The sequence below is a fragment of the Microcaecilia unicolor genome, chromosome 5, assembly GCF_901765095.1.
Source record: "Microcaecilia unicolor chromosome 5, aMicUni1.1, whole genome shotgun sequence".
NCBI lineage: Eukaryota > Metazoa > Chordata > Amphibia > Gymnophiona > Siphonopidae > Microcaecilia > Microcaecilia unicolor.
In genome coordinates, this window is record NC_044035.1 from 72,189,018 (window position 1) to 72,216,171 (window position 27,154).

Sequence of the window (27,154 nt, forward strand, 5' to 3'; positions counted from 1 at the left end):
CATTTAGAGGGGAAGTTATCAACGTGGGTTACTGTGATTTTACCACTAACTTGTGCTATTTTAGCACAGGTCCCATTTTATGTAATGGGACCGAGTTACTAATAACTGGGTTAACAGTAAAAGAACATGTCTTAATGGTAGCCCACATTGATTACTTCCACCTTAGAGTACTATGTACAGTTATGGAGACCACACCTTCAAAAAGATATAAACAGGTTGGAGTCGGTTCATAAGGTGGTTACAAAAATGGTTTGTGTCTCCATATTGGTTTACAACAAAGACTTGAGAAGAAAGGCAGGAGGGGGAGACATAGTAAGAGACATCTAAATTCTTTCATGGTATAAATACAAAGGAGAAAGGTCTCTTTCAGTTGTAAGGTATATAGGATGAAGGTGAAAGGAGATAGACTTAGGAGCAGTGCTTTTTTTGTAGAAAAAAAGGTACCGGTACTCATTATGGGTGGGATCACCATCTATGGCTCCACTCCCTATGGTAGCCACACCCCTTATATCAGACGTGGCACATATAAGCAGTATCATTAAAAATACTATACCAGTACAGGAGCAAAAAATAGCTTGTGATTTTTTTTCATTATAAATAATTTCTATAAGGTGTTACAGCTCTAGTATACCCAGTGCAAAATAAGACAGCAGATGTAAATTCTCAAATTGTACATCTTCCAAACACTAAAATGAAAATAAAATGATTTTTTCTACCTTTGTTGTCTGGTGACTGTTTTTCTGAACATGTTGGTCCCAGTCTCTGACTCTGAGGCTCTTTATCTAATCCCTTAACTCCGTTTCCAGGGCTTCCTTTCCATTTATTTCTTTACTTACCTCCTTCATTTCTTGCCCTACATCTATAGGTAAAAGCTGGGTTCTTTGCGGACTTGACTGGAGGAGGTATAGAGTGGATCCAGCTTTTGCCTATCATCCATGTGCAGATTTTCTTCTCTTTTCCCTTTCCCTCACCTTGTCAGTATGCATCTCCTTCCTCTCTCCATCATGTCCAGCATTTTTCCTCTCCCCCTCCATCCATGTCCAGCATTTCTCCTCTCTCCTCCCCTCCATCCATGTTCATCTCACTTCTTCTCTCTTCCCTCCCCTCCATCCAAGTCCAGCATTTCAACTCTCTCTCCTCCCCTCCATCCATGTCTAAAATTTCTCCTCTCTCTCTCCCCTAAATCCATGTGCATCTCATCCTCTGTCTTCCCTCCCCTCCATCCATGTCCAGTATTTCTCCTCTCTCCCCCTCCAACCGTGTGCATCTCTTTCCTTCCCTCAAACATTTCTCCTCTCTTCCCTGCCCTCCACTCCATCCATGTCCTGCATTTCTCCTCTCTCTCACCTCCATCCATGTGCATCTCCTTCATGTCTTCCCTCCACTCCATCCATGTCCTGCATTTCTCCTCTCTCTCACCTCCATCCATGTGCATCTCCTTCATGTCTTCCCTCCACTCCATCCATGTCCAGCATTTCTCTTGCCCTTCCCTCCATCCATCCATGTCCAGAAACTCTGCTCTCTCCCCTGCCCTCTCTTCCCATCCATGTCCAGATTCTCTTCTGCCCTCCCCTCCCAACTATGTCCAGCGATTTCTCCTCTTTTCTCTCCCCTGCCCTCCCCTCCCATCCATGTCCAGCAATTCTCCTCTCTCCCCTGCCCTCCATGTCCAGCGATTTTCCTCTGCCCTCCCCTCCCATCTATGTCCAGTGGTAGTGGTGTACAGTTGTGGGGAGTGGGTTTTGGGGGGCTCCACACCCAAGGTAAGGGAGCTATGCACCTGGGAGCAATTTGTGAAGTCCACTGCAGTGCCCCCTAGGGTGCCCGATTGGTGTCCTGGCATGTGAGGGGGACCAGTGCAGTACGAATTCTGGCTCCTACCACAAGCAAAGGACTTGGATTTGGTCGTTTTTGAGATGGGCGTCCTCGGTTTCCATTATGGCCGAAAACCGGGGATGACCATCTCTAAGGTCAACCTAAATGTTGAGATTTGGGTGTCCCCGACCGTTTTATCGAAACGAAAGATGGACGTCCATCTTGTTTCAATAATACGGGTTTCCCCACCCCTTCGCGGGGCCGTCCTGTGAGGACGCCCTCATGAAAACCTGGACACCTTGTTCGATTATGTCCCTCTATATATTGTCTAGTAAAAGTTGTAGTTGTGAGTGCTTAGTTCTTTCAGCTACAATTGCTTACTACCATCAATCCTTTGACAGCTAAAAGCATTTCATTGAGAAGTTGGACCTTAAATCATTTGACTCCCTATGAAGGGCATGAATTAAGTTTCTGGATTTCCAGACATCTTTGCCTGGAAGAGAACCATAGTCTGGGTGCCAGTAAACTTTATGGCGCTCATTTTCAAAGCAGATGGCTGCCTCAAAATGTTCCAAAAAAACAGCTATCTGCCGAAAATGTCGAAGTTCAGACTTTGAAAGGCAGAATTTGGACATTTTACACTGCAGTTTGTCCAAGGGGGCATCTTGGAGGTGCTTTTGGGTGGGACTAGGTTGAGCCAAAAATGTGGACATTTTTCATATCCAAGGCAAAAAAGGACATTTTTATCTAGACCTGTTTAAATCATGTCCAGAGTACAAAAAGGTGCCCTGATTGAGCAGTTGACCACTGGAAGGACAAAGGCATGATCCTTCTTTGATCTCACAGTGATTACTGACTCCCCCCCCCCCCCCCCCCAAGAAGCGAAGGTGATAGTAGATACCAGGCTCTATGAAAGTTTCAGGTATTGTGGCCTTTCCTAATACAACACAAACAAGTATAAGGAGTAGCCTAGTGGTCAGTGCAGTGAACTTTGAACAACAAGACCAGGTGTAACTCCCACTTTAACTCTTATTTTTGTACAAATATGTGAACCCTCCTGGAACACCGAAATACCTACTGTACCAGAGTTATAAGCGTGATGGCTAATTGAGGTAGTGTAACGTTAGGTACAGTAGGTTTTTATCTGTTCGTGGAGGGCTCACAATGACATATCAATGAATTAAGGTGGGATTTGTACCTGGGCCCTGTTGTTTATAGTCCACTTCATTGACCATTAAGCTGCCCCTTTGCTCTGCAGGGATGTCTGTGTGGCCATTTTTGTACAGATAATGTCAGACAGACGTTTTTGTACCTGCTTTTTTGGTGTTCATATTTTGGATAATAACTGTACTAGTGGCTAGAGCACTGGTCTTGCAATCCAGAGGTGGCCTGGCTGGTTCAAATCCCACTGCTGCTGCTGCTTATGATCTTGGGCAAGTAACTTAACCCTCCATTGCCTCAGGTACAAACTTAGATTGTGAGCCCTTCTGGGACAGAGAAATATCCAGTGTACCTGAATGTAACTCACCTTGAGCTACTACTGAAAAAGGTGTGAGCAAAATCTAAATAAATAAACAAACTGTTCATTTTGGATGTTTTCAATCCAACAACGTCCTCATGTATTTTCGAACAGGAAATCCTGATGTTTTTCCTCTTCGAAAATTGCTCTGAAATGTTGATTTTTTTTTTTTTTTTTTTTTTTTTGGGGGGGGGGGGGGGGGGGACGTTATAAGCAGGACGTCCCAGTTCTGACTTGGTCATTCTTTCAGAAATGCCCTTCCATGTAAGCCGATGGTTAGGAAAGCAAAAAGGCTGTCCTAACTTTATTCGCCAAGCTAACCAGGCACCAGTCTGTATATCGGCTGGTATGCAGTTAGCTTCTGGGTGACCACACGTACCCAGATATTTAATGCTGGAGATCACCATCTTGTTTGTACGTGTTCCTTATATTTGTATCCCCTCATTCTATAATCTTGCATACACAATTTTATGCCAGTTATGCATATAACTTGATAAATTAAGTGCTATGGCACTAACTACCAATAATTGGCTATGAGTGGTGTTAACTGGTGATATTTATTTAATACATTTATACCCCACATTTTCCCAATAGTTGTAGGCTGAATGTGGCTTACACATAACTGTAGGGTAGGCTACAGTTCAGAAAGTATAAATGAACAATGTAATAGTAGGTTATTAAGCGTATAGGTATCATATAAAACAACAGAGATAACAAAAGATAGTACAGGGTAATACAAGATAAGGTCCATGGATTTTGCTGAAAACAGGAAAAATTAAGATGAGGTTGAGTCTGGAAGATATGCCTTTTTGAACATGGTGGTCTTCAATAATTTTCTGAAATTTAAATAATTCTGAGTTGCTAAAATAATAATTAGCACAAGTTTGCAGTTATACCGATAATTGCATTTAATTGTAATTCTGTAACCTTAGTGTGTAAATCCTTTAGCACATCACTGCTACGGGGGGGGGGGGGGGGGTGGATAAGGGAGGGACATTGCAGTGATATATTAGAAGGATAAACTCCTGATATATAATCAGTGGTACTTCGCTAACAGAATACTACTAAATAGCAATTATTCTGGACACGCTTCTAGGGGATGTGTGTACCTCTTATTTCTCCTCACAGTTCTCCTAGCTAACTGTACCAATGAAAGGAACAATGTCACAGATGGAATAAATTATATTTATTATAAATATGCAACATTTTATGGCAAATTGCATAAATAAGATTGTTCTACCAAAAATATGGATTATCACCATGCTAGCCCAAACTGTATGGATAAGTAATAAACAGCACTAATATCCTACACAACTAATATGTCTTGTGCAAAATACACTTAGTAGCTAATAATTCACTGACCACCAGTCCTACAAAACAATCTGTCACAGATAAAACCGTGGACTAATTAAACCATGAACCATATATAGTAAACCCTGTTATTCCACCCTGCAGTCTGTATTGCAGACTTCCAATAGATGAAGAATCGGATTCCACCATTGAGAATTAAGCTGAAGCCCCAGCGAATCTTATCTCAGTCGCAGAATAAAGTTCAAGGTCTTTACTCTATATTGATCATAGTCTTTCGGGTAGTCCTAGTATTGTAGCTGAGCTAACCTTGTCAGTTTGTTATAAGGTATGCAGTTCACTGGTGTGTTTAGAAAATCAGTTTCTTGCTCCTCTCAGAGCCATCTATCCACCAACAAGTCTTCTGCTCTTCTCCTTTCTCTTCTTCCTCTTCAGTCCAACATTGGCATCTTTCTGGGTCAGATGATACTTATGGACCAATCAGAACGGTGTAATTCTGTCCAGCCGAATTCATGGTCATGAAGAGAGCTTTGTTATTAGCAAAGAAACTGTTATCAGATGGCAGCACATGGTAGCAAACCTCCCTCTTAATTCTCATTAAAAACTTGGAGCCATAGTCTCTGTGAGGGACGCTCCTCCGCTCTTCCCAGGAGATAACTGGAGGCTAGTTTGCAGTAAACAATGTGCCCTTGGATGAAGTCATCATGGTATGCCCAGCAGTAATTTTTCCTTTGAAAAAAAGCAGGTTTCTGATGGCTACAGATGTTCAGGCCACAGGCTGTAGAATCCATATTGGTTATACAAGAATAGTTCAGGCTGGTATAGGCTCCAGACCAGCAAAGGTCAGCAGGAAACACTCCTACAACATGAGTGATCAGGGGCATGCTCAGTAGTTATACACTAAGGTTATCGAATACAATTAAAGCATAACTATTGAAGGTGAACATACTGTACTTTGAAATATAACTAGCTTATAATGGCAATATTTTTAATTTTAAGTGACTTCAGTTTGTGTGTTGTAATTTTGTTTGATTTGTATTGGTTTGATGTGCTGGTTTTAACATTTTATTTTCTGTTTGCCATATTTTATTTTGTTTGATGATGTTTTGTATTTATGTATGTTTGGCTGTAATCTGCCTAGAATTCTAAAGATATTGTGGAATAGAAAGTTGGATAAGTAAATAAAGAACTTGACAAAATGAATGGTCTAGGTAGTAATGAACAGGTGCTTCAAAACTAGATTGTACTACAACTGCAACCTGTTTGTCAAAAGATAATTGGAAATCCAAATAAACATCAAGATATTTAAATTAATCCACTAAGATGATTGGCTCATCTACTACTACTACTACTTAACATTTCTAGAGCGCTACTAGGGTTACGCAGCGCTGTACAATTTAACAAAGAGAGACAGTCCCTGCTCAAAGAGCTTACAATCTAATAGACAAGTGAACGGTCGGTCCGATAGGGGCAGTCAAATTGGGGCAGTCTGGATTCACTGAACGGTAAGGGTTAGGTGCCGAATGCAGCATTGAAGAGGTGGGCTTTAAGCAAAGACTTGAAGATGGGCAGGGAGGGGGCTTGGCGTAAGGGTTCAGGAAGGTTGTTCCAAGCATAGGGTGAGGCGAGGCAGAATGAGCGGAGCCTGGAGTTGGCGGTGGTGGAGAAGGGTACTGAGAGGAGGGATTTATCCTGTGAACGGAGGTTACGGGCGGGAACGTAAGGGGAGATGAGGGTAGAGAGGTAGTGAGGGGCAGCAGACTGAGTGCATTTGTAGGTAAGAAGGAGAAGCTTGAATTGAATGCGGTATCTGATCGGAAGCCAGTGAAGTGACCTGAGGAGAGGGGTGATATGAGTATATCGGTTCTGGCGGAATATGAGACGTGCAGCAGAGTTCTGAACAGACTGAAGGGGGGATAGATGGCTAAGTGGGAGGCCGGTGAGGAGTAAGTTGCAGTAGTCCAGGCGAGAGGTAATGAGAGCGTGGACGAGAGTTCGGGTGGTGTGTTCAGAGAGGAAAGGGCGAATTTTGCTGATGTTAAAGAGGAAGAAGCGACAGGTCTTGGCTATCTGCTGGATATGCGCAGAGAAGGAAAGAGAGGAGTCAAAGATGACTCCGAGGTTGCGGGCAGATGAGACGGGGAGGATGAGGGTGTTATCAACTGAGATAGAAAGTGGATAATAGTAGGACAAGTGAGGGCAGAGATGGATGACTGGTGAACTAGGCAGCCTTGGTTTTTGTGTGGTTGATGATCAAATGATATTTAACGAGCCAATGTGCTGGTGTCTGAATGTTTTGTTTTTACTTCCATGATACTATCAGATGGAACAGGAAGCTTAAATTTACTGATGCTTCATTTTGGAGTTACTTGACCCACCCCTGCCTGGCTAGGCATGAAGACAGCCAAAGTTAATAGTTCCGTCTTCTTCTTTGTTATTGGCTATAAGTTTTGACACCCTTGGAGGGGATGAAGAGCTGCTGGATCAGATATTTGCTGGTAGAGGTAGAATTTGCTGATGGAAATAAAATTAGATGCTGAGTCTTCAGGACTGTATGGTAGCACACTAACTGAAGGAGCTGCTATTTTGGCCAATTGCCCTGCTGGCATTTTCAAATGTTTTACTGAGATCTCTGTGGCTACTACTTTAGTATGCTGTAAAAGAGACAATTGACCACACACACACCACAAACCGTATGGCTGGAGGGAAGTGTGAGTCGCTATTAGGCTGGCATTTGCCTTTTTAGATTGTTTACATGAAATATTAAAGTTACTACAGAGAATGTGTCCCAAGTCTTGAGTCATAATAAAGTTTTTGTATTATGTTAAAATAGAGATTTGAGAAGGTCAGATGTCTGCTCTTCACACTTTCAATTATTAAAGAGAGAGGTGTGGTAGCCGTGTTAGTCCACTCTTAAGGTTATCAATAGAAATCAAACAAAATAAAACATGGAAAAGAAAATAAGATGATACCTTTTTTATTGGACATAACTTAATACATTTCTTGATTAGCTTTCGAAGCTTGCCCTTCTTTGTCAGATTGGAAATAAGCAAATGTGGTAGCAGACAGTATATATGAGTGAGACATCCAAGCATTACTTTGACAGTCTGACAGGGTGGGAGGGTGGGGGTGGGTAGGAGGTATGCATGGGTTTTCTAGCCCATTATAAACCATAAAATTGTATTTCTCTGTTTTCCACCCTCCTCTCACCTACCCATACCCATCCTGTTAGAATATCATTGAAATGCTTTGATGTCCCCATGCATACCTCCTACCCACCCCCACCCTCCCAGACTGTCGAAGTAATGCTTGGATGTCTCACTCTTATATACTATCTGCTACCACATTTGCTTATTTCCGATCTGACGAAGAAGGGCAACCTTTGAAAGCTAATCAAGAAATGTATTAAGTTATGTCCAATAAAAAAGGTATCATCTTATTTTCTTTTCCATGTTTTATTTTGTTTGATTTCTATTGATAATTATTAAGGATAATGTCCTATATAATAATTCTCACCTCCAACGTTCTGACTTGCCTGGGACCGTGGCTCATTCCGAGTTGGTCTGCTAGGCTCCGTAGATCAGGCTGACATCACCGTAGCCATTATGATGTCAACTTCAGAACCCGGGGGGGGGGGGGGAACATGCCTCACAGCTGATCCATGTCCAGCGGAGGGTCGCTGAACATGGATGGCTGGAGGGGGGGGGGCAGGGGAGAGAGGAGGGTCGCTGGACATGGGTGGTTGGAGGGGGGGGCAGGGGAGAGAGGAGGGTCACTGGACATGGGTGGCTGCAGTGGGCACAGGGGGAGAGGAGGGTCGCTGGACATGGGTGACTGCAGGGGAGCCGAGGAAAACCTTGCTAGTGCCCGTTTCATTTGTGTCAGAAACGGGCCTTTTTTACTAGTTCTTTAATAATACAGTTGAGAGGTTGGCGAATTCTAGCAGGAGGGATAACTAGTGTTTTATTCATGTTCTTAAAATGACTTAAGATGAAGTTCTCAGATATATTTAAATGGTACCTTTTGGAGATTTGAAGATACTGGTGAAAGTTATACCTCTTAAGCATACTGGTGGTAACAAGATGTGATCATAGAAGTATAATTGCTATTGCTTTCTGTTTGACACATCTGTTAGAGAAATTCTAGGTAGATGTGATTTCAGATGCTATCCTGATAATTTTGGAACCGGCTAGACTGGTCTTTCTAACTTTTCTTTTCCAAAAAGATGTGTGAACATGTTAGAGCCTACTCTGATGTAAGCAGGCTGATGCAGTCTGTGTGGATAGTGTTCTGGGGGTTGTGACCAATCCAGGTCATAAGTGCCTGGCAGAAACCCAAATAGCAGCAACATTCCATGCTACCAATCCCAGGGCAAGCAGTGGCTTCCCCATGTCTGTCACAATAGCAGACTATGGACTGATTCTATCACTCTGGTGTCTGTGTATGTCTTGTACAGTACCCTTGTATGTTTTATCTTTCCTACCTTATTAATTCCCTTATCCCTTATTTGTCCTGTTTGTTCTGATTAGCTTGTAAGCTGTTTGAGCAGGGACTGTCTCTTCATGTTCAAGTGTACAGTACTGCGTACGTCTAATAACATTGTAGAAATAAGTAGTAGTAGTAATAGAAACAGAAATGATAGAGGCAAGTGGTACCTTATAGACCAGGGGTTCTCAACTCAGTCTTCAGGACACACCCAGCCACTCAGGTTTACAGGATACGGACAATGAATAAGCACGAGAGAGATCTTCATAAAATGGAAGAAATACATGCAAATTTTTCTCATGAGTATTCATTGTGGGTATCCTGAAAATCTGATTGCCTGGATGTGTCCCAGGGACTGGGTTGAGAACTCCTTTTAGACTAACCATTTATTGAAGCATGAGCTTTGTGTATTAGAGTTTTTACTGGGGGACATAATCTGGGCCCCTTCCTCACCTGTCCCCAGTCATTTGGATCCATTCCAACCCCCATCCCCCAGTCAATTATTTTACATCCTCAACCCCATCCCCATCATATTGCTACTATCACCTATTCTGCTTTTTCCCATTTTCCTCTCTCTGCCACATTTTTTTTAGTGCACAGAATAGCTCAAATTTGGGCTCCACACAGCTCTGTTTGATCCATGCAGTGCCTGTTCTGTCCAGCTGAGATCTCATTTAATTCTTGCAAGAAAAGCACGAAACTGCAGGCACTGTGAGGTTCAAATAAGCTGAGAGCCTGTGGTGCCTAAATCTGAGCTGTTCCATACATTAAAAAGAAGATGCTGCAGAGAGAGGAAATTGGGGAAAGCAGAACAGGGGAGGAACCCTGTGGCTTTTATACTCTCTGATCCTAGCAATATAGCAAAATCTGTGTGGAGGGGGAATGTAGTGTAGTTGCTGCTGCTGATAACTTGCTGTTAGTATATGAGGAAACATTAAAGTAGAGATGTGCATAGGGACATAATGTGGTCCCCTGTTACTTTGGATCCATCCCCTCCTTATCCCTACAGTATTAATGATTGTTTTGTCACTACCACTGTGGATTTCCACGGATTTTCCATGGTCCCTATCCCCGTGCACACATTCCTCCCCCTGCTTTTGATATAATAGCACAAATTATCTGCACATAAAATTTGAATGTCATTTGCTGTTCTATTTTTTTATTGTGCTGTTGTTGCACTATGGGGTTTTCATTGTGGGCTAACGGAACAAACTTAGTAGAAAGCACCTAATTTAACCAAACAAATGTAAATGCAATGTTTACATTGTACTGTTGCATCATTAAATTTAATGTGCAAAATACAATTCTTAAGTTACATAGGTCCTATCTATTCTTATTGGTCTTACCTGACACCAAATGTACAAGTTGTTGGACCTCAGGATATAGGTTGCCTGTTTAAGTTGACAAATTTGCTGTCCTCATGTTTCTCAGAAACAAGAATTTTGAAATGCTGCAGCAGAATTTTATGTATGACCTGTTCTATGGCTTAAAATCTCAGTCTATAGTTGTTTCCTATAGACTATAAAATGTCAAAGAAAACCTCTTATTAGAAAACAGAATAAACATACACAGAAATTATGTACTAGCAGAATCCCTTAAGTCAGTCACAGAACAATAGAGGCTCAATTATCTGATGTAAATGGGACCAGCCCATTGTCTGATAAGTGGCAAGTCGAATAATAAGGACAAGAAATAGAAGCCCGTGTACGGAAAACATACTTTATACATGAAGAACAGGTGTAGGGTATATATAATTAAAATATTGTTCATTAACACTAATCACCAATGAAAAAAATTGTACATCAGGTAATTTGATTACACATACAGAGCAGTGTACACAGCACAGCAATTATACAGCAGGCAATATGAACAAAAATACTGTATCGAGCAAGGGAAACCTTACTTATCAACTGCATTTCTCAAAATCACTGCATGTTCAGCCTCACTCGAGTTGTCTAATCCAGGGAATAACAGTACCGTATGATGCAGAAATCAAGACAGCAAAACTGCAAATGGAAACCCTCCACACCTAATAATGAAAGTAAGAATAAAGAAAGTGCTGTAAATGGACAAACAGGAATATAGTAGGTGTACATGGTTCCGTTTTTGCAAAAGCATAGCCTCGGATTAAAAATGAATCCCTGGCATGAAAAGTAGGCTCTTGGGTCAAATGGCACAGGTCCAAATATTTCTGCAAAAGCAAGGTCTCAGATCAAAATTGGCTCCCTGACAGGAAAGCAAGATCTCAGCTCAAAAACATCTTTAATGTTGACTTTTTTTGCTTTGGGCATTGCAACTGGATTTCCAAGATGATTTCTGAAAATCCTGTGCTAACCAGTAATCTTTTTTTAGTTCCTGATGTATGAATATGAGGGAGCTCAATTAGACCAAGCTAAGCCCGAAGTGTGCAGTCACAAAGGTTTGTACACAGGGCCTGAAAGTCCACTGTGCTAATTAGAAGGCTCCCTCTATACAAAATCCTCCTTTTCTAAGAGAGAAATTAATTTCATTGATATGTTCTGTATCAAAGTGATAGTGAAGCTTAAGCTTTCAGTCAGATTTCACAGAACCTTGAATTGATGTAATTTTCCTTTATTACTATGGAACATGTCTCTTTATATTAGTTTTCTAGCCTGCTTTTCAAAGGGAAAAAGTAGGTTTCTGAGATCACAATATCTAATATTTCTGAAGTTCAAATCCACATCAGATTTTAGGACATATCAGGGGTCCTAGAGGATTCTGGCAAAGATATCTTGGTACGTACATATCCTATTTCTGCATGGAAGTTCATTAAACTTTCTCCTTTCCTTGGAGGTTATCAATAGAAATCAAACAAAATAAAACATGGAAAAGAAAATATGATGATACCTTTTTATTGGACATAACTTAATCCATTTCTTGATTAGCTTTCGAAGGTTGCCCTTCTTCGTCAGATCGGAAATAAGCAAATGTGGTAGCAGATAGTATATATAAGAGAAACATCAAAACATTACTTTGACAGTCTGACAGAGTTGGCGGGTGGGGGTATGCATGGGGACATCAAAGCATTTCATTGATATTCTAACAGGATGGGTGTTGGTAGGTGAGAGGAGGGTGATAAACAGAGAAATAAACAGAGAAATACAACTTTATGGTTTATAATGGGCTAGAAAACCCAGATCCTTATTAAGTCCTTTCCTTGGATAATTTGGGTCAGAATGAAATTACTGTGAAATTACTATTTATCCAGCTGTTGATATTATACTACGTAAACCCATGCTTTTTATCTATTCATAGTGTTTTGACACAGGCTTTGCACTCTGGATCCAACTAATTCATTAATAGATGTTTAATATTCAAGGAGCATTTTATTAAATGATTAAAAATTTGACTAAGTTGGTCAATTTGGGCTCTTTTGGGTATTATTTACTGTCACTAAGTTATATGTCAGTGTGTGTGGTATTTCCCTATGGACATGAACTGTGCTATAATTTTCAAATTAACAAAGGCTTTGCAGTTCATGATCAGGTTTTTGGGATGCCACTTGGTCTTCTAACCTACATTTTGGTACATATGCAATTAACATCAGTACCTACACATATCTGTTAGTGGCTACTTGCCAGATATTGCACTTGTTATTTTCCTGAATTCTGACCTGTTCCTGACCTAAATTATTTTAATATTTTGACAGTGATGATGCCAATAACATTTCCAAGGTTGTTCAGAGATAACTCTGATAATAATCAGTTATCTGTGTTGTGTAAATGTCAAGGGAATGGGCCAGCAAAGTATTTCTCAGTGATACTGAAGACACCAGAACTATTTAAAAATCAGTCTCTTTGATTTCATCACATTTGTTGATCTAAAGATTTTTAGTAAGTGGATGAGTATAAAGGGAATGTGTAAGGGCTGCACAATAGATATGATTTATTCATAAATAAGTAGGGTTCCTGCAGTTCAAGTACTAAAGCCTTGAGTTAGTTCTTGGATTTCCACTTCTCACTTGAATATTTGGGAACCAATATAGAAAAATAAATCAAAAGAAAACTCTGATAAAGCAGATAAGATAATTGGTTAAATTTCCCTGACTATCCTTATATGCACTTATGTGGCAGGTTTTATGGTTGAAAAGTCACAGAAGCACCAAAGGAAAATGGGACACAATTCTTTATTCACAACTGTTGATATTCCAAAATGGACCCGACATGGGCCGTGTTTTGGCGCCTAGCACCTGCGTCAGGGGTCTGTATTAAACATACATAGACATCAATCAAAACGACAATAATTTAAAACAGATAAAAAAAACATATACATTTAAATTGATTTAAACAGTAATTAAAGAACATTAATAAAATATATAGAATTTAAAAAATTTCTAATTAAAAAACATGGTTGAATATCTAGCTAAATCAACCTGCTCAAAATTTGACTGGATAGATGTAGGTCTGCCATTTGTGTGGCTGGCATTACCTTGCTTAGTTTAGGAAGCTAGCACTAAGTATCGCTTTAACCCAGAGGTGTTCAACGTCGGTCTGGTGGACTGCAACCTGGTTGGGTTTTCAGGATTTCCCTAGTAAATAGGCATGAGATCTATTTGCATACAGTTCCTCCATTGTATGTAAATAGACTTCATGCATATTTATTGTGGAAATCATGAAAATCTGACTGGGTTCTGGCCTTCAAGGGTCGAGGTTGGACACCTCTGTTCTAACTGATAAAGTCTGAAATCCTTATCCGGGAATGTTTCTGATGAGGTGGCTCTTATTGAACTGTCAAAATTTGAGCAACTTATTTTAATCACTCCTACCAAGCTGGTTAAAGGACCAAATTTTAAACGGATAGGTTTGTTTGGCTAAAACCCAGTTTAGCTGGAGAAGTCTTCTGAATATCAACTCTCTGGCATATATATTTATAGTGTGTTTGCATGTTAGAGGTGACAGATATAGCATGTATGTTACATAGTGGCACATGAGACCCTTGCAGTGGTACCTTAGCTTTTACAGTTTGTCACCATAGGTGTTGGGCAACCATGGAGGTTTTGCTTTTTTGCTAGATCCTTTCCAAACAAGTAATGTAAATTCAGTCTTAAAGTTCAATGTTCTGTGTACTAGATACTACTACTACTAGTACTACTTATAATTTCTTTAGCGCTGCTAGACGTACGCAGCACTGTACACTTGAACATGAAGAGACAGTCCCTGCTCGACAGAGCTTACAATCTAATTAGGATAGACAAACAGGACAAACAAGATGCTTATCCTTATGGTTGTGGTGCTCCTAAACCTTTGTATGATTGTGAATTCCAAGAAAAATAAACATTTTTGCCTTTCGTTAAGTCATTTTTGATTGCTGATTTCATGTGTGACAGAGACAGTGAGGTGCACTTAGCACCTCTTCTATAATGGCATTTACATGTAGGTGCATAAGTTGTAATAGACTAGTGTAAAGCCATTTTGGCATATTTGTGCCAGGTCAATTTAGAATATTGTGTGCAATTCTGGAGACCACACCTTCCAAAACATATAAACAGGATGGAGTCTGTCCAAAGAGCAGCTGCTAAAATGGTCAATGGTCTTTGTCATAAAGTCTATAGGGATAGAGTTAAAGATCTCAATATGTCTACTTTGGAAGTTAGATGGGAGAGGGGAGATACAATAGAGACATTAATACCTATGCAGCATAAATACACAGGAGGCGGGTCTCTTTCAATTGAAAGAAAGCTCTGGAACGAGGGGGCATAGGATGAAGGTGAAAGGGGACAGACTCAGGAGTAATCTTGGGAAATTCTACTTTACAGAAAGGGAGGTGAATTTGTGGAATGGCCTCCATGTCGAGGTGGTAGAGATGAAGACTGTATCTGAATTGAAGAATGCTTGTGAAAAAATACATAGGAAATCTAAGGGAGAGGAAGAGGTAGTAGATGGCATAGATGGGCAGATTGAATAGGCCATATGGAGGCGTATTTTCAAAGCAGACTTACAAAGTTCCATAGTAACCTATGGAATTTTATAAATCTAAGTGCTTTGAAAATGAGCCCCAAAGTCCCTTTCTGCTTTCCTTTTTCTCTAAGTTGGTGCACTTAAGTGTAACACGCATTGGGCTTGATTCAGTAAATGGTGCTCAAAATAGGCAATGAAAAAAAATTGGCATTCAGTGTTTATGGGCACTCAAAGATGAATGCCCATTATAGAGTAGCATGGAGTGCCGATTTTGGCACCCAGATTTGGGTGCCAGGACTTAGCCTGCTGAAACCAGGCATAATTCCCTGGTGCCCAATTTGGACTCACATCCCTGGTATTCTGTAACACTGCATGCAAATTTTAAGAACTCCTTTGACCTGCCCATGCACATCACATGGCAATGCCCTCTTTTGGGTTGCACGCTATGGGATTTAGGTGCACATTGTTATAGAACTGTGTAGCAAGATGTGCATGCAAATTCAAATTGGTGCCAATTAGCACCCAATTATTGGTACTAATTGGCTCATTAGCTAATTTAGTTGGGCACACAATTTTGGGTGCCATATATAGAATCTGAAGGAATATGCAAAACACCCATTGCCCAAACATACTCTGCCCACCTATGAGCCCCCCTTGCAGTTGCACGCTGTAACACTTAGAATATTGCCTAGTGCATATATGTACATAACTGGAAATTATTGGCGCTTCTAAGTCTAGACATTAATTTATAGAATTGTCATGCCTGTGCACTTGCAGAACTAGTATAATAAGGAAATTAAATTGATTATGATAAGGAAATGAAATGGATTACTGTATGGATTTTTGCCAGGAGTTAGAATATTAGGATATGATTTCAATGGATTCCTTCTAAGATGACATGACTTGCTGTGCTTTAATAGGGTTTTTTTTTGTTATTTTGGCACATAAGCATTACTCTTGTCGATCTAAATTGTGAAATTAGCAGAAGCTAATAGTTTTGGTAGTAATAGTATAAACGAGTGCACATGTAAAGAATACATGCTTTCTTTTCCTTGTGTTGGTACTGGTATACTTCCATTTGGAAATTACCTCAGGCAATTCATTTATACTTGTTTATTACCATGCACAATTATTTTCAGTTAAGTTGTCTACGTGTGTATTTTCAAAACCCCTCATCCTTGCACCTAGGAACACTGTCTCATGAGTATCTTTACATGAATATGAGATGCTTAGTTTTAATAAGTGCTTATTTCCATGCATAACACACTGTTTTATTTGCAGAAATGGCATTCGATGGTTTTGTATCTGTTAATTTCGACATCTGGTATTGGAGTATGTTTATGGTACCATGTCGTGTATTTGTTGTTGTTTGTGTTAACCATCAATAAAAATGATTGAGATAAAATTGTATTCAGAGGCATGGTTTGGGGTGGGCGTGGGGGGACGGTGACTCCCTTCTCAAATATTGAGTGCTAATGCTAAATTGGTCCCCCTGCCACTACTGCCAATATGACTTCCTTCCTTCCCTTTACCTCCCCCCCCCCACCCCAAAGTAACCAGATAAACCACACTGATGATTGCACACACTGATGTATAAGCAATATCTCTTTTCATATATAAAGAAGGTGCATAATGTGCTAGCTTGGGTTGGCAAAATATTTTCCAGTCATCTGGCTGCTGTTTTGCTACCTCTGAGGAATTTGTGGGGTATAAAGAATACTTTATATTCCTCTTTGGAAGATGGTTAGGACATAGCCATCTCATGTGGTATCCATGTGTTTTCAGAGTTGCTGCTGGTGACCCTGACAGGACAGAAATAGCTTTCAAATGGAAAGTTAGACTAACAAAAAGCCAGTCTTCATGAAATGGGAAATTGCTAGAAGAGCATAATGGGTTTCTAATTGAAGGGATTCACTCTCTCCTGTGGTCTGTTTGCAGACGGTTCCATGTGATTTCAGACTGTAGAAAGAGTAAGAATTGCAGTTGAAGGTGGGAAGGGGTGTGTGTAGAATTTTTTGTTTTATGTCAGTTTTGAAATGTGCCTTGCATTTGGGTGGAACCTGAAACAGAAGCCACAAATGGCCCCTGAATGTTTCTGTAGAATAATATTCCAAGAAACTTAAGCATTCAGGGAAATGCGTTGATATTTCTGTGTAAGTAAGAGACCTCTAGGGCTAAATTTTTAAGTATTCTTTTTGCTAAGAACTTTCTAGAGCTGGGAGGGTTCTGGTACTGTAAGTTAATATGGAGGGAAATATTACCTATTCCCAACTTTGTATGTATATTGAGGGGGGGGGGGGGGGCTCAAAGAGCCCAGTGGAAGGTTATCGACCATGCAATAGGTTGGGAGAGGGGGTGAGAGCAGCAAGAGGCTGTACAGTTTGGTCCTCCAAAGACCAGTAGTGGCGGCTCCTTCCCAGTTGGAGAGAGCACATTGGTGTCAATGAAATACAATACAAATTACCCCTCCCTGGAAACAAATAAATAAGCTTGCCCAATATTGGGGTGCTGCTGTTACTACTACTACTTAGCATTGTGCACTAACCATGTAAGAGATAGTCCCTGCTTCACAGAGCTTACAATCTAATAAAGATAGACAAACAGGACAAATAAAGGGATAAGGGAATTATTTATGGTGGGAATGATAGACATGGGTACTGAACAAATAGGAGTTAGGAGTTTAAAAGCAACCTTAAAAAGGTGGGTTTATATTCCAGATTTGAATACAGCCAGAGATGGAGCTTGACGTACTGACTCTGGAAGTCTGTTCGAGGCATATTGTGCAGCAAGATAAAATGAACAGAGTCTGAAGTTGACAGTGGAGGAGAAGGGTACAGACAAGAGAGATTTACCCGGTGAACGGACTTCCAGGGGAGGAGTGTAGGAGGAGATGAGTGGAGAAGTTCTGAGGAACTGCATAGGAAATGCACTTTTAAGTCAGTGAGAGGAGTTTGAACTGTATGCGGAAATGGATAGGGATGAGAAGAGGTCTAATATGAGCATAGTGACACTGGCGGAATATAAGTTTTGCAGCAGAATTTTGAACGGATTGAAGGGGAGAGAGATGGAGTGGAGGAGTAGCCTAGTGGTTAGTGCAGTGGACTTTGATCCTGGGGAACTAGGTTAAATTCCCATTGCAGCTCCTTGTGACCTTGAACAAGTCACTTAACCCTCCATTGCCCCAGGTACCAAAACTTAGATTGTGAGCCCTCTAGGGACAGAGAAAGTACCTGCATATAATGTGTACAGTGCTGTGTGCTTCTAGTAGCGCTATAGAAATGATTAGTAGTATGGCTTAGTGGGAAACCTATGAGAAGCAAGTTGCAGTGGTTTTAAGAGTTTGTTTGTTTATTAAAACTTACTATACCTTATATTCCCGGCTGGAGGATCTAAGCAGTTTACAACTAAAAACATATAGGTAAAAAAGGAAAAGAACGCTATCATAAAATAGGAAAGATAAACAAGCACTAGAGTCAGACAACCCAATTAACATTAATGCCAAAAAAGGCTCTGCGGGCCAGCTACCGACCGGGACTCAGCAAAATCCACCTGGGAATGCCAAACAGTAATAGTGGGTTTTAAGAAGGGACTTAAATTGGGAAAAAGAGTGCTGAGAACGAATATGACCAGGAAGGGAATTCCAAAGTGTAGGGTCAACAAAGTAGAACGCAGAGTGATGAGTGGATTCTAAATGGGCATGCTAAATCCCGGGACTAACCATTCAGTTTTCATCAAGGGAACGGAGAACATGAGAAGGAGTATATGGAATAGTTATAGAGAAGAAATAGACAGGGATACCCGAGTGATAAGCTTTATATGCAAAAGTCAAAATTTTGAACATGATCCAAAAATGAATTGGGAATCAATGTAGATGAGACAGTAAGGGAGTAACATGGTTAAATTTCCTAGATTTGCAAAGGAAGTGTGCTACACAATTTTGAAGTGTTTGGAGACATTTAATTTGTGGTTGGGTGAGACCTGAGTAAGCAGAATTGCAATAATCTAATTTGGAAATAAGGAGAGCATGTAGTAATGTGTGTAGGTAATCAAAGTCAAGAAAAGCCCGAACAGAATGTAACATTCGAAAAGTAGCAAAGCCAAATTTGACACCACCAAATATGTGCTGTGTAAAAACCAAATTAGAATCAATCCATACCCCTAGGTAATGGGAAGATTAAAAAGAACAGGAGTAAGAGACAGAGACCCATGTATCCAACACATAGTAGTTTTATCAGGGTTCAGTTTCAATTTGTTAGATGTCAGTCAAGATGCTACTATTGAGCGAGTCTGAAGAGAGGGGACAAATTGATATTTAAAGGAGAGACTGGGAACAGTTGTAAAATGTCATTGGCATAAATGTAGAATCTGATATTAAAAGACTGAATTAAAATTACTACTACTACTACTATTTTGCATTTCTATAGCGCTACAAAGCGTATGCAGCGCTGCACAAACATAGAAGAAAGACAGTCCCTGCTCAAAGAGCTTACAATTGCCAAAGGACTGATTAATAGGTTGAAAAATAAGGGACTCAGCAACATCAAAGCAAACAACAAAGAGGCACTATATGTCTGCAGCCATAAAACAGACAAATGCCAAAGTAGACTCTGTAAAGTCCAAAACAAATCTTTTTATTTAAGCAAATCTCGATGTGGCCATGTTTCACTGAAGAGGCTGCATCAGGGGTAAACATAAACAACTAATCAGGGTTTCTTGGCCTTTGCCCTGGTAATGCTCTGCCCTCATTTGGTAAGAAGGTTTATTCAAGTCATCTTGTATGTTTAGTTTCATTATCAGGGCAAAGGCTGAGAAACCCTGGTTAGTTGTTTATGTTTACCCTGATGCAGCCTCTTTGATGAAACATGGCCATGTCGGGATTTGCTTAAATAAAGACTTGTTTTGGACTTTACAGTGTCTGCTTTGACATTTGTCTGAACAGTAAGGGAGAAAGTATAGGACCTTGAGAGACCCCCACTTTTAAGAGAATAAGTAGAGAAAGTAATAGACCCTACAGATACCGAGAAGACATGATCAGTAAGGAAAGAAGAGAATCAGCTGAGAACTACCCCCAACATCCCTAACTGAGAAAGTCTAGATCAGTGGTTCCAAAACCTGGTTCTGGAGGCCCCCAGCTAGTCAGATTTTCAGGATACCCACAATGAATATTCATCCCTGCCAGCCATTTAAAAAGGTGCTTCAGTTCTGGAGGGAGCCCAAACCCAAAGTGGAGGCTCAGGTGTTTGATTTCTCTGGATACTTGAGTCAGTTCTGCTTTCTGTCAGTCTTAGGCTTGCCACTTTGCAATTTTTTTTTTGGTTAAAAGAATTAAGATTAATTAAGGTTGTCAATTATCAAATTTAATCTAGCTTTAAGAAGAATTCCACCTTGTAGGCTACTCAAAGGCTTCTCCTGACTGACAAGAATATCTGCAGAAGGCCCTTAGAAAGTGCTGGGCTCTTAAAGGGACCACAGCATAAATATATGAAGGCATAGTAGGGGGTTATAGTGTGATCTAAACTTCCACCATAGGCACTCAGAATTCAGTTAAGCCTAGAATTTACCAGCATGCTTGTACTTTCTCTGTCGTAATTCTGTGTATTTGCCTGGATGTTTCGACACACTTGTTTTTGATTCTTGACATTCTCAAGATAGCGACACTGAATAAAGAGAGGAACAAAACAGCTAAGTGTGAAAAGCTATGAAAACTGGAACATGGGTTTTTGTTTTTATTACATAGTTCATATACAGATTGGGTAGAAATTAAATATTTCTGCATTGAAGAAAATTGCATTTGGTGTAGAATTCCAATCTTACAATGAGGTTGTTGAAGACTTCCACCCCCCCCACCCCCCTCATAAACTGTCTTTAGGTATGGCTAGTTTTACATGCTGGAAATGAGTCATTGTTCACTGAAGTTTTCATAGAAGTAGCACTTGAAGTGTTACAAGTATTATGAGTAGTTTAGTATTGTCTGTTTTCTGAAAAGCATGAAATCTAGAAAATAGTGCCAATGAAATGCAGAGCCAGACTACTGCCGGATGTTTGGATGGGCACTTGTAATGTTACGAAGGCCAAGGCCTTATTTCAACTTCTTGCTGTGGCGCTTTTCTTTTTCCATTTTATTGTGGCATATCCTTTTCCTGAAGTATATACGTTAACACACAAGGCCCAACTGGTGTGCTACAGTTTGCCTGTATTAGCTTTGTTCAGAGCGATGGGTTTTTTAGTGATGTTTGTGAAGAATCTTCAATAGTTTCTATTTTATTTATTTAAAACATTTCTAACCTGCCGTATCAAAATTTCCCAGTGACATAAAAATAAAGCTAATTTTATTTCATAATAAATTAAATAAAAATGTACAGACACTCCCCGCCCTCCCACACACACACGTGGCGGGTCAGGTGTCTGACACGGGCCCCAGGGTCATGATACCCTGCTACTTCCCTCCTGTCATCAGGCCTGCCACTCTCAGGGCTGGAAGAGGTCCATGCACATTTTTATCTGCTCCTGCTATTGCATGATGTTCTGTTCTCTTGGCCTGCTTCCTGATGAGGCACAGGAAAAGGAAGAGCTCATCTTAAAAGAGAATATTGGCTTTCAGAGTGCTCAATATTTTTGTGGTGCTGTGACATCTGTAGGTACCCCCCTGGTTTGACACCTGAGGAACTGAGTGTGATTCCTGCTGTGGCTCCTTGTGACCCTGGGCAAGTCACTTAACCTTAGGTACAAAACTAGATTCTGAGCCCACTAGGGACAAAAGTACATGCATACAAAATGCATTACCCTATGTTCAGACCCACATATTAAAGTTCTGGTGTTAGAAAACTGTGCACTCGGACTTCAGGTTTAATACATAATATACTCACTATTTTTTGGATTTTAATGAGCTGATTCTATGTAAATTTCTGTACATTTTTCTTCCATGCTAAAATCCTTTCTGCATGAAAGTGCCAATAATTGTGCAAACCTCTACACTAAGCTTCTTACACTTTTACGTAATTTTCTAAGTGTGAGAAGTGTTTCTTCAGAGTAAGCAGTAGTATGTACCTATAGCAATTAGGGCTCTACTGAATATTTGTATTAGATTCAGCCCCAAATTCATTATTCATATTCAGCCGAATAGTGATTTAAATTTGGATACGAATAATCTGGGGATCTACTATGCTAAATCCACTTGATCTCTGATTTCACGTTGCTTCTTCAATTATTTGCTATGGTAAAGCTCAATGCCCATTATTCATATTCAGTCGAATAATATTTGTCATTATTTGTATTCTGATAAATATAAAATATGATATTCTGTAATAGTTTTATATAACTTGAAATACTTTACCTATTTGCCACTACTGCTTTAGTGTGCATACATTGGCCTGTTAAACCACATGGTTATAGTTGTATAACTTCTGCTGTTGAATTGCTATAGTCATTCTTAAAACAGCTCAAACTCTTCATGCCTCTATAGGTTGAAGCAGATTTTCAACTTTGTTACTTACTCCAAAGGTGCTATTGTAAGGCATAATTCCATACATGTGGTGGAGGCATGTGAAGAGATGCATCATTCTTCTGAGTGTTATATCTCATTGTGAAGCTGTTTAAGCATTTTGGGTTTTCTAGTGGACACACCTTGAAGAAACAGAAGCTTCCATTTGGGTTGAACACTGAAGCTATGAGTAAATAAGAATTTTATGTTGCATCTCCCAGGAAGTTTAAAGGTTATCCCTTGATTCGTTGATGGTTGCTTCATTAAGTGAAAAGATGTTTCTCATTTTAATGACAGGAAAAGCCCGTATCCCAGATTTAATGTTCCAGTGCAATTTTCTAATGTCTGCTGAAACTTGATATCTGAAGGTGGAACATCTGCAGTCTTGAAAGCTCATGGATGTCACCATTATCTTAGGATAAATCCTTTGTTTAGTCCAATGGAAGGTATCTTAACCTGCAAAGAATCCAGTTTTCTCCAGGAGCTATATGCTTACTAGAATACTTGTGCTTTCATGCATTTTATTTTTACCATCATTGACATTGCCTCTTTCTGTTTTTTTTTCCAGACAGAAAATTTGCAGAAGAGCTGGCTCCGAGAGTTTTATCGGGTAAGACTGGGTTTCTGAGAGAGTATATGTACACAAAAGATTTGTTTGGGGATAGTTTATTTTTTTAAATTTGTTTCTTTGTGGCAGAGAGACATGCTGATGCCAGATTAACTGTACATTTGTCTTTTTAGATTGTAAGCTCTTTGAGCAGGGACTGTCCTTCCATGTTAAATTGTACAGCGCTGTGTAACCCTAGTAGCGCTTTAGAAATGTTAAGTAGTAGTAGTATTTGAGACAGCTCATCTCGGCTCTGAAATGATGCTCTTAGGTTCATGAGAAGAAAGTTTGTTTATTTTGTATATGTTCTGCTTTTGTACCTATCTGACCTCTCACTTGGAGTCAAGAGTGACCCGAGAAATCCTACAGAAAAGAAGTTTATAAGAGATGGAGGGGGATAGGAAAACCAGCTTACCAGTCAAAGGAGGGCAAAATCCAAGGCATACCGTGTTTCCCCGAAAATAAGACACTGTCTTATATTAATTTTTGCCCCCCAAAATGCGCTAGGTCTTATTTTCAGGGGCTGTCTTATTTTTCGGGGGAAACATCGGGGTTGGCCCGCCCGCCCGCCCTCCCTCCGTCGCTCCCGGAACTAACATTAAACATCTCCTTTCACCTTTGCAGCAAGCAGCAGCAGGGCAGGCCACTCCTTCCTTCCGTGTCCTGCCCTCGCCTGACGTAATGTCCGTGAGGGCGGGACACGGAAGGAAGGAGAGGTCTGCCCTGCTGCTGCTGCGAAGGTGAAAGGAGGCGTTTAAGGTTAGTTCCGGGAGCGATGGAGGGTGGGTGGAGGGGGGCCTGGCGACCTCGTGTGGGGGGGGGGGGGGGGCGGCCTTGTCCGGCTCTCGGCATCCCTGCTTTCAAACAAAAATTGCTAGGTCTTACTTTCGGGGGAGGCTTTATATCTACCAATTCAGGAAAACCTCTACTAGGTCTTATTTTTGGGGGATGTCTTACTTCGGGGAAACAGGGTAGACTTGAGGGAAATTAATAGACAAAAGCTGAAGAGTTACAATTGGGTACCAGGGGTACATTGAATAACAAACACCTTTATTGCAGGGCCCTGGAGTCTGAGTCTGAGTCAGAATCAATATTGGTGGAGTCAGAGTTGGTGAAAATGTACCAACTCCAGCTTCAAACAAAATAAACATTGCGATATGTGGTAAATGTGACATTTTAAACTTATGTGTACATACCTTTGTCCTGGACCTAACCTTATACTTACCAGCTATATAAGTATATATCCAGAATGAAAAATTTAAAGCCTAATAACAGTAGGAGTTGGAGGTTTGGTGTACCAACTCCACAGCCTTGCTTTATTGGTAATACTCAGAAATAAGGTGTCTGCAGTCCCAGTAACATCAATATAAACGATGTAAAAAATAGTACAGAGTATGAGTTCAGCATCCTGAGACCTGAAGCTCTCTGCTGTCCTCTCCTTGGTTCTTTCTCATGGTCCCTAAGTGGGGGCATTTCTCCTCTCCATGTTTGTCAAGGCCACCTCATTTCTAAGGGAGGCACCACCAGTGCAGATATTGCTCTGCATGACAAACACAAACCTCCAAGCTCTCTAATATATAGAAGAGTGAAGATATAAGAAGAAGGGAATCACTTGCTCACCTCCTCAAAAGTGCAATGTATTAAAAGCAGCATGTAAAAATCAAAAGCAAACTCCCTTGATTGGGAGTTGAGGGGATACATTCGGAAGTCAGGTCTCTTCTATTCAGTTCTGATTCTTAAATGTGCTGCAGAGATGCACATGCTAACAGGCCCTTCTTGCAATCCCGAGCTGGTTTTTTTCTTTTTCCACCTTTCTTCTTTCCTGGCAGCTGGAAATTCAGTCATGTCTCCATTCTGTGTAGGGCTCCTCGGGGACTAGATGTAGCAGGCTGGTTCTAAAGCTTAGATCCCCTTGAATCTTGGACTCATCTTACTTCCCTGGTTTAAGCTTGTAGCTTGGATAAACCTTGCAGACATTAGGTTAGATTGGCAGAAGTCTTATGGCAGTGGTTTCCAAACCTGAATCCTGGAGGCACCCCAGCTGGTCAGGTTTTCAGAATATCCACATCGAATATTCATGAGAGAGATTTGCATGCACTGCCTTCACTACATGCAAATCTCTGTCATGAATAGGCATTGTGGATATCCTGAAAACCTGATTGGCTGGGGTGCCTCCAGGTCCAGGTTTGGGAACCACTGCCTTATGGCTCCTGTTTCCCTGGACTCCTTTGAAGGAAAACATCCTGCAGTTCTGATTACAGTTCCTCCTAATTTGCCTAGTGAGAAACAGTCAAGTCCAACTTAAATTACTTCATACTGCTAGAAAGGGCATGTTAGGAGAGGACTCTAGAATGTTCTTCCGGACATTGAGGGCGCATTTTGTTGCTACATTTTCATATATGAATAACCATTGTATGGTTTTCAAAGCACATTGAAAGTAAAAGAGTTTAAAACTGCAGCAGAATGAGAGGGGGTTGTATTAAGGAGTGTAGTGAGTGTAGCATGTACTTAACTGAGATCTGAACCTTCTTGTTAATTCGGAAAGAAGGGAACTACTAATATCCCTGAAATTTTGTAGACATTGTTTACTTATTACAGTTTAAGACTGCCTGCTTTGTTGCTTGGACAATCATGTATTGAATAATTTAATGGTAAATGAGCTTATGGCAAGAGGGAAGATCCCATATTTAAAAAACATTGTACAGGAAAGCAATTGCATCTACTCCCTGTCATCCAGCTGAAAAGTTCAACAGTAATCCACTGAGGGTTGTGTGTACATCGATGTAGCCCACGGGTCTATATGGAGACTTTTCCTTTTTCACTGATTATTAAATATAAATCATAAATTAAGTACATGAAGAATATTTCTGTGTGATTCAGATTTGGTCCCATCTTCAACTTAGGGAAAGAGGGAATCATACCCGCATTTCCTGAATTTGGTTCTATAGAGGATTTATTGTAGGAGCGCATGAGGAAGCTGGGATGGGGCAAGCATAAATGGAGACACATTTGATTTGATATGCGTTATTTACTTTTTATGCCACCTTGTGCACGTGTTAAAGTGGTTTACAATAATCAAATGTAGAATCTAAAAACACTAACAATTCTATAACTAAAACCAATAAAAAAACTAAAGAAATACTAATTGAATTAATTTAAAAATGAGTAAATAGAAAGCATCATATGACAGTAAATTTCCCTACTATTTTTCTGCTATATCTTGACTCAGTGTTTCTTAATTTACTATGTGTGTATGGCTAACATGGTCTGCTAGGGCTTTACCCTGGGAATAAAAGAAAGAACGTAAAACTGATATCTGAGGCTGGAGGTCTTAGCTTTGCATGTCATAATCTGGAAGAGCTGTAAGACCTTCAGATCCTCATAGTAAAGATTTGCTGTAAATTAGAATTCCTAGTTTTCTTTCAGGATTGGATGTCCACTGGTCTGTTTCTTGAACACCTGCCCGTTTGTTTGGGGATGGTGGGTTCAATTCAGTCATGAACACGAAAAGGGTAATTCTGTAACTGGGTACCTGGTAGGAACCAGTTCTATAAAGGAAAAGGCACCTATTTCCTTTATAGAATAGTAGCATAACTGTGAAATATTTACCTATAAGTTAGGCATGAGCACTTATGCCAGCTATAAAACTGACATAATGTGTATGCGCCTAAGCTAATGCTTCCAACTGGATTCAGATTCTCAGGACAGGGTTGATCCAGTCCTTGGTTTATCACAGTGCATGCTGGGACTTGTAGTATTGCTGTTCTTATAGGGAATACAATGTGGAAATCAGAACTACAAGACCCACGACTAGATCAACTCTGTCCTGCAGATCTGGATCCAGTTGGCAGGTTTAGCTTAAGCTCCAGTGATAGGCACAGAACTTAGATTATTCTGTAAGTTATGCATGTGTGAGTCATACCCATGCTCACCCCAGATTCCACATGTCTGTACACCTACCTGTAAAATAGGCACCATATAGATATAGATGTATTAAGAGTGTAGCACTTAGGTGGAATTTA

General features: G+C 40.4%; 1 protein-coding gene across 1 annotated transcript in view; it reads left to right on the forward strand.

Moving 5' to 3' along the window:
* Positions 1-27,154, forward strand: part of INPP5A (inositol polyphosphate-5-phosphatase A) — a 778,463-nt gene that overhangs the window by 139,484 nt on the left and 611,825 nt on the right. Inside the window, exon 2 of the mRNA XM_030202993.1 lies at positions 23,094-23,135. Coding sequence (XP_030058853.1) covers positions 23,094-23,135 — 42 coding nt within the window. The remainder of the gene's footprint in view (positions 1-23,093; positions 23,136-27,154) is intronic.